This window comes from Microtus oregoni, unplaced genomic scaffold, assembly GCF_018167655.1.
Source record: "Microtus oregoni isolate MIOR12 unplaced genomic scaffold, Mior012 000002F_ref0000024, whole genome shotgun sequence".
Taxonomy (NCBI): domain Eukaryota; kingdom Metazoa; phylum Chordata; class Mammalia; order Rodentia; family Cricetidae; genus Microtus; species Microtus oregoni.
The window spans coordinates 87,915,452-87,924,092 of NW_024543061.1; the positions used below are offsets into that span (position 1 = coordinate 87,915,452).

General features: G+C 42.6%; 1 protein-coding gene across 1 annotated transcript in view; it reads left to right on the forward strand.

The window, feature by feature from the left end:
* Far2 (fatty acyl-CoA reductase 2) overlaps positions 1-7,752 on the forward strand; it is a 115,707-nt gene extending 107,955 nt beyond the window's left edge. Inside the window, exons 9-12 of the mRNA XM_041639627.1 lie at positions 1,211-1,382; positions 4,376-4,505; positions 4,853-4,980; positions 6,009-7,752. Coding sequence (XP_041495561.1) covers positions 1,211-1,382; positions 4,376-4,505; positions 4,853-4,980; positions 6,009-6,171 — 593 coding nt within the window. The 3' untranslated portion in view covers positions 6,172-7,752. The remainder of the gene's footprint in view (positions 1-1,210; positions 1,383-4,375; positions 4,506-4,852; positions 4,981-6,008) is intronic.
* Positions 7,753-8,641: the final 889 nt, after the last annotated feature.

The following is an 8,641-nucleotide window of genomic DNA, read 5'->3' on the forward strand; positions in this document are numbered from 1 at the left end:
AAGCAAAAAGAAGCTGTGGTATCTAAAGTGAACCACACCAATGTAGCACAAAATCTAATTGTTCTTAGACACTTGGGAGGCAGAGGCAGGTGGATCCCTGTGAGTTCAAGGCCAGCCTGGTCTACAAGAGCTAGTCCCAGGACAGGAACCAAAAAAAGCTACGGAGGAACCCTGTCTCGAAAAATAAAAAAAAAAAAAAAAAAAAAACTTGGGAGTCAGATATTAGGGGTAAAGGCTGAAGGATCAGAGACGTAGAGAGGTCAGTCACTAGAATTCTTACCTCTACTCTGCTCAGACTAGAGGGACGACTCTGTCTCTATGAATTCTCATATTACATGCTCAAACTCCATCTGTCTCTACAACTCCTGAGACTGCATTTGAACTCCTGTTTCCTCCCTCCTTAGATTCCTCTCCACCTCCCTAGTGCTGGGATTAAAGGTGTGAGTCACCACTGCCTGGCTCTAATTCTCTTTTAGACTGGATGGACCTTGTGTAGCCCAGGGTGGCCTTGAATTTAGAGAGATCTGTCTGCCTGTCCCCTGAGTGCTATAAAGGTGTGTGTCACCACTGCCTGGCCTCTATGGCTAACTAGTGGTTTAGTTTGCACTCTGAGCTTCAGGCAAGCCTTTTTTGTTAGATTACAAACAAAATAACACTACATACAAAGAAATCCATGTTTATACTTGTATGCAAGCCTTTGTTAAGAACATGTTAAGGACATTTAACCTGCAAGGGATCCTCCCAGCTTCTGTTTCTGACCTTTCAGAGTAGACTTGAGAACCTAGAATGAGCATCCTTCTGAATAGCCTGTCCTTATATTGAATAAGAAACTTCTCCAAGTATTTGAAAGCAAATGTTTAAAGAAAAGGCCAGGTGTAGTGGTGCACACCTTTAATCCCAACACTTGGGAGATAGAGACAGGTGGATCTCTGTGAGTTCAAGGCTGGCCTGGACTACCTAATGAGATTTAGGATAGCCAGAGCTACAATAGTGAGGCTCTGTCTCAACCTCCTACCCCACCAAAATAGGATACATTCTTAGTGCAGTCATATTGTTCACTTGCCAGGCATAAAAATCTACATGTTCTTAGAAACAGACTGGTGATGCTATACAGTAAACACTGTCTGTCATTCTGAGCTGCAGACAGCTTGCACTTATAATGGACTTACCTTATATGTCTCAGACTTATCACCTCCTCTTTTTGTTCCAGGATTACAGGTCTTAGCAACCGTACAAAAGATTCCGTTTGAGAGTGCTTTCAGAAGGCCAAATGCTGACTTCACCACCAACAACTTCACCACCTGTTATTGGAACACTGTCAGTCACCGAGTCCCGGCCATCATCTATGACTTCTATCTGAGGCTGACTGGAAGGAAACCCAGGTGAGAAGTTGGGACAATAGCTTCAGTAGTGTCAACGCATTGAATCTAAAATCTTTAATCCTCACTACAGCTAAGGATTGAAGGAGACAAATATCTGACTCACACACACACACGCTAATAACAGCAGCTTTACACACTGAATGCTTGCTAGGTAGCCATCTACTACAAGATCTTATGATGACCTCTTCTTCAAGCCTCAAATCTAACACTTTCACCATCGAAAGAGAAGCTAAGGGCAGGCAGAACCTACATATTAAGAGCAAGACAGTACAGCCACTACTACAAACTAGGTTTACTGATACCTAGAGATAAGAAAACAGAGATGAGGTGCCAAAGCTAAGTCAGCTCTGTCACCACCCAGCAGTGACAAAAGTGTATCTCCGGCTACCTCCATAACACATTCAACAGGAGGAAATTCCTGGGATCACAATCAGAACAGGAACAGGATTGGTCCCTTACAGCCCCCTTCTGAGGTGGGAGGGCTTTCCTTCTCTGGACTAAAACAAGAAACAATTGCAACACAGAGGCTATGTGCTCACCTAGCTTCTCACTCACATAAGGAAGCATTGCGACTGTGTGGGAAACATCTGTGTGAGTTTTACCCAATACAGAAGAGACTAGAAGGAAAACACAGGCAGATATTCTAAGTCCATCAAAATAGGTCAAGTTGAAGGGTTAGGAACACTTGGATAAAGCAAGGTTTGGTAAATAAAAGAAAAACACAAGTCAAGAAAAGTTAATACGCGTTTTGTTTGGGAGAAATTAAACCACACTGGATTGGACAATGGGTAGTGTTTTGTGATACATTTATTTATTGTGTGTATACTACCACTGCGCAGGAGCAGAGGTCAATGGGCACCTTAAAGGGAGGTTGGTTCTACCCTGTGCATTCTGGGGATTGAACCCAGATTGTTAGGCTTGGCAGCAAGTCCCTTTACCCACTAGCCTCACAATAATCTCCATGGCTTTTTATAAAACCAGTCTGACACTGTAGGATCTGACAAGGTCAAGTTTGGAGCCAGGATTTAAATCTTGGCTTCACTAATTTAGTCATGAGCCATACATTTATTTTCCTTCTAAACCCTAACTTCCTCTTCTACAAAAAGGAGGTAGTAACCATTGTCTATTTGATATGAAGGCACAAAGAATGAAATAATCGCTATCACGACTAGGTTCTAGGTTCTCTTTACAGGTTTTGTGATTGTGTTTTACGTACCTAAGAGAGCAACATGTTCTTTTGTTGTTGTCGTTGTTCTACAACTACTGTTCTGAACATTTAAATCTACTTCTTTAAAAAAGAAACTTCCCATGATAACAGTGAGGAGTCTCACAGTTGGTGGGAACTTGAAGCAGGAATATGACCAAATTCCTAGAGCATCACAAGTCTTAAGAGAATTAACTATACTCTGGTACCAAGCTGAGTTTAACCACTTTCAGCTGAGAGGCCTACCTGGAGCATTTTCTACTTGACCTTGAACATAACCTTTCTGTAAAGTTAATATGAATAAATTCTGACTACATCAGTCCTAGATGGTTTCTAGAGGAGAGCTGTTTCATGTTCTGAGCATGGAGCTAGAAAAGTCCATTGCAAGAAATGGACACAGGGAAATGGGATTGCAACAGCAGAGGTTCTCTGGGGTTGGACAGAACTACATGGGAGTTGAATACCTACCCTCTTAAGCTTATGAACCATATTATGAAAAATGCGGACAAGGAGCTACCTATAAGGCTGTTAAGAAAACCAGCAGAGAATTTTCTAGAAGTGTCAGCACTGTGTCTTAAGAGAGTAGATTATGAACATTAAGTCTGTCTTCATTAAGTATGAATTAGAACTAGCTTTTGTTTCTCCAAGTGCTAATTGTCAACACTCTGCCAAAAGTTTATATACTAAGACCTGAGATCCCAATTTTGTTTTACAAATTTAAGAACATATAATTAAAATTAGCTTTCTAAAGACCTGTCTCAAAATGAAAACAAAACAGTAATCTTTTCAGGCAAATAACTCGCTCAGTTTTGAAATGTCTAATGAGAAAGGGATGGGTGTTTGGGTGTGGGGTTGTAAAGTGTCTGATAGACACTGTTAGATTCATTCTCTTTCCTTTATTTAACAGAATTAGGATGGAAAGCAGGGAGGAGAAATGATAATTCTAACTTGTGTAACAATAAGGGGGGCTGCTTTGTTGGGTTTCTATCCCACCTGGTACCCTACAGCCAGCAAGCCCCAAAGAAAAATCACACAGAGATCTCTATAAGTTATAAAGCTGATTGGCCCATTAGCTCAGGCTACTTATTAGCTCTTGTAGCTTATATTAACCCATTATTCTGATTTATTTTTGCCATATGGCTCGGTACCTTTTTCAGCTGGCAAGTCACATCCTGCTTCCTCAGTGGTCTACTCAGGACTGGGAGGAATCCACTTCCTCCTTCCCAGAATTCTCCTGTTCTCATCACATCACCTCTACTTCCTGTCTGGTTTTCCAGCCTATATTTCCTGCCTGGCCAATCAGCATTCATTTAAAACATGACTGACAGAATACAGACAATTCTCCAGCACCAAACTTGCACAGAAGTTTATAAACCCTTTTAGTACCCTAAGTAGATTTTTTAGAGAATGAGCAATTTGTTAGATATATTGCTAGTACTCACTCACATGAAGGAAGTGTACTTTACAAAATATTAAAATTGTTATTGTTGTTAGCTAGCTGAGGAGGGGTGTGGCCCAGGAACTGAAGAATTATGGGAAATTGGGGGAAAGAGAGATACACTTTTATGTCTTGTTTTTTTAAGACTGTTTTACTGGACTAGATCTCAGTAAGTAGCCCAGGCTGATCTTGATCTCATGTACCTTCCTGCCTCAGCCTCCCCAGTGCTGGTATTACTGGGATGAGCCCACCAGGGCTTGCACTCCCTTAATGGTGCTGGGCCAAACTTCCCTGTGGAGGAAGAGGCAGTGGGCAGGATGCACCGCACCAGCTATCTGGTCTCTTCCTCAGGATGATGAAGCTCATGAACCGACTCCTGAAAACCATTTCCATGCTGGAGTATTTCATCAACCACAATTGGGAATGGAGCACAAACAACACAGAGATGCTTCTGTCAGAGCTGAGTCCTGAAGACCAAAGAGTAAGTGTGGTTCTGACCCCAGGGACAGTGCACTCTGGGAACTCACAATTGTGTGACCAGTAATGTTGATGGGGAAGTTCTGAGTATACAGGCAGATGATTTTTCTCCCTAAGGAAACCAGACAATGTCAGCATTCACAGGACACAAGTTTAGTGAAGCGAGAACTAGTTTGTGGATTGTGATTAGACCTTCACTGCTGCTGAATGAAGTGATGAGGCAGATGAGATGGGTAGGTCCTGGAGGCTCACTGGCCAGCAAGTGTAGCTATATTGATGAGCTCTGGGTACCCACATCGGACAAGGTGACTGCCTGGCAGTGCAAAGCCCAAAATATCTTTTGCTACACAGGTATTCAACTTCGATGTGCGCCAGCTGAACTGGCTTGAATACACTGAAAATTACGTTTTGGGGGTTAAGAAGTATCTACTGAAAGAGGATCTGGCTGGTATTCCCAAAGCAAAGCAACACCTAAAAAGGTAGGGACCTTCCTTGGTATGTGAGTTATTACTGTTGACTGACTTTACACCGAATTGTGCATGCAAATTAAATCATTCCACACTGATTTAGTTCCTACCGTGAGGCTGGATTCACACTTCTTGAGCATTAGAAACTCTGCATTCCATACTATCCTATAGCACACAACGTTGAGTTTAGATCTCACTGCACTTCTGAAGCAGGTATTAAGAAAGATGGTGTTCGTGGAAACAAACACTGGAGCCAGGCTTCAGCCCAAGTCTGCTTCTTCTTGTGTTTATCACAATGTGGCCTAAGGAAGACCCGAATGGCAGCTCACACTACGTAACTTGAAAACCATGGAACTCCTCTTCAATTCTTACAATCCCTTCCTATTTCTTTCAGTCAAAATTCCAGACAAACAGGTTACAGGATTCGGGCCATGAGTCCTGCAAAAGCTAATGTTTGTAGTCAAGGTGGCAGACGGACAGCCAAGAGGGAGGACACTTGAAAAGCAGGCTGCAAAGTCCACTGTGTACCCTCCAATCGAGATTTCAAGGACTTTTACAAGCTGTGCTTGTACATGGTGTGTAGATGTGCATGTGGAGGTCAGAGGACAACTCTGCATGGTCAACTTCTGCCCTTTGACCCTTACATAAGTTCCAACTCAAGTTCCAGGCTTGCTCCAAAAATGCATTTACTCAGCCATTTCCACTAGCCAGAGAGGATTTTTGATATTGAAAGATCAGAGTGTATTTTGAAAATACTACATTCACCTAGGAACCATTTAAAAAAAAAAAACTACATTCACCTAGGAACCAGTAAAAAGAGCTCTAAACAGAGAAATAGGAGGAAGTGTAACAAGCTAGCAAAATGTGAGAAAAAAAAAAAAAAACATGATTAGTCAATAGAAAGGCACTACAAACAAAGGGGCACCAAGGCATCCCTGGGCTCTCAGAACTAGGTATTTGATGAGGAACGCATTTGCACTTCAGGTAACACAGCCTGGTGCAGGCACTGTCTTAACCGTGCTTCTGTTTCTGTTCCTCAGGCTCCGAAACATCCAGTACCTCTTTAACACCGCCCTGTTCCTGATCATCTGGCGCCTCCTCATCACAAGGTCTCAGATGGCGCGGAACATCTGGTTCTTCATTGTGAGCTTCTGTTATAAGTTCATCTCCTACTTTAGGGCCTCAAGCACACTCAAGGCCTAAGAACATTGCACCAGCCCGTCATCTGGAACCTCAGATACCTCTCAGGCAGGAAACTGTGTCTTAAACTAGGACGTAACAAGAAGCACACCCAAGCTTCCAGCCAAACCTACCGTTCCATCTCCTTTCCTACTTCTTCACTGTATTTTTTTTTTTAATTTGGTTCAGTGAGAAGGAAAGTCAACCTCTAACTGCATACATGTACAAAAACCTAACTTCCAAAGTATGTCTTAACGCCACCACTCTACACATCACACACAGAGCATGAGATCACCCCTGTTCCTATACTTAGCTTTCCCTTCCTGACACAACTAACTTCAACTATGAAGTTATGGACAAACATGGCAGAAACCTAAGCAGCCTAGAGAGAGGCAGTACCAATCGGGGAAGCATGCTCAGCACCAAGGCAAAAGCTTCCAACCACAGTGAGCGGAGGAAGGCAGCTCAACACCCTCACAGTGCCATAGAAGTAGCCCGCTATCTTAAACACTAGCGCCCCAGTGGAGTTGAGGGGTGGGAGGTGGAGAAAGCAGGCTCAGCGTCTGCCGTTTCTCACCTGGGTCAACATCTTAACCCTAAGAGGAACAAATGGTGTAGATAATTACACACGAAATATGAACTTAACTGTACATGCATCAGGAGTTTGAAGTACTTCAAAGTTCATAGCTTCTTACAATTCTGACATTCCTTAGCCTAAGGCATTCTGATCACTGTTGTCCTGGAAACCCTCTCATGCTCCTCCTCATTTACTGATGTTCCCAAAGCCCTTCCATTTAAGTGTACTTCACTCAGGCATCAGTCAGGAAGGCTGTGGGGAGAGGGACGTTCCTAGATCAGAACCATGGAAACCCTCCGACCTTTGCCAGTAAGGAAAGCAAAATTTCAAATAAAATTTTAAGTTCTAGTTTTCGTCTTTGTGTGCAGAGCTGGAAAGAGCAAGTTCCTGTAGACCCTGAGGCCGATGTACCTCAGTCATCCCGGTCACACATTAACTGCGGGGTGTACAGAGCTCAAAAAGAGAAAGTGAAGTTTTATTAACTATTTTAAATACAAATAAAAATCTTTACACATCCACAAATCTCATATTCATAAGTCGTCACCCCAGGTATGCTCATATTTGAGATCTGGACATGCAGGACTGCAGGATCTCTGCATGCTAAAAACATGAAATATTCAAATGAGGCGTTTGGGACCTAAAAAGTAACTGTCACACAAATTTCTGATAACTACACAAACGTATTTGATATGTGGATGCTTGCATTCTGGTGGCTCAAGTGTGCCCAGTACTGAGCTTCCTCGGCTTCATGAGGAACATGTTCTGAGAGCCCTTTCTGGTACGGCTCTTGCAAGTCAGAACAAAGCACCTTTGGGTGTCCTGTGTGACAAAGCTACAAGATGCTTCTGAGTTACATGAAAGACCCCAGGTATGGATACAATAAATAAAGCACTGGATTTAAAAAACAGTTCTAAAAATTCACTACTGAATCTCATCATTCCAAGAACTCCAGGGATTGAATATTAAACTTCTGATTAAATAAAATTCTGAATTACTGTCTTCGGTGTTCTTTAACTGCTGACCACCTCCTCCCATAACCCTTCTCCAGGAGAAAGGAAATACATAAACATAGGCTACACGTTAATGCCATCTTTTCCCGCCACGCCAACGGGACTGTATTTGCATGAGTGTTCTGAGGCACCTGACACATGGCACAAATTTCTCTTGCAATGCTTAAACAGGAAAAGTAAGTTACTATGTGAAAGTTGCCACCATTGAGAAATCCACCCCAGGACCAATCAATTACATGAATCCCAACATATGCACAGCAATAGGGGGAAAAAATCTACTTGGGTGCAGAGTTAAAAGTATGAAGGTATATGCTTGAAAAGTAGTCCTGGTAAAAGGGAGGGCTGATTACAACCACAATGTCTTCTATACATGTGAAAAAATGCCAACATGAACCATTATATTTTATTCTATTAATTTAGGCCAGTGAGAACATACAACAGATGTCTTGCTCCTGTCTGTAGCCACATGGTACTTGATGACAGTGACCAGGCAGCTACTAAGGCAACCAATGCTGACACACTTCAGAAAACCTTCTCATACTCCTGTACTCACCTAGTACCACGTCTCATTTGAATAACTTCCAACACTGAGGTAAACAGAGAACTCCCAAATAGCATTTGTCTTAGCCATTGTTCTAGACACCATGACCAAGGCAACTCTACATTTAATGCTTCCTTTTATACTTACGGTTTCAGAGGTTTAGTCCATTATCATCATGACAGGGAACATGGTGCAGGAGCAGCACCTAAAGGCTAGACCCTGGTCTGCAGGCAGAGTGGAAACCTCAAAGCCTGCCCTTTGACACCACTCCTCCAAAGCCACACTTTCTAATCCTTTCAAACAGTTCCACTCCCTGGTGACTAAGCATTCAAATATGCGTTTATAAGGTACATTCTTACTGAAACC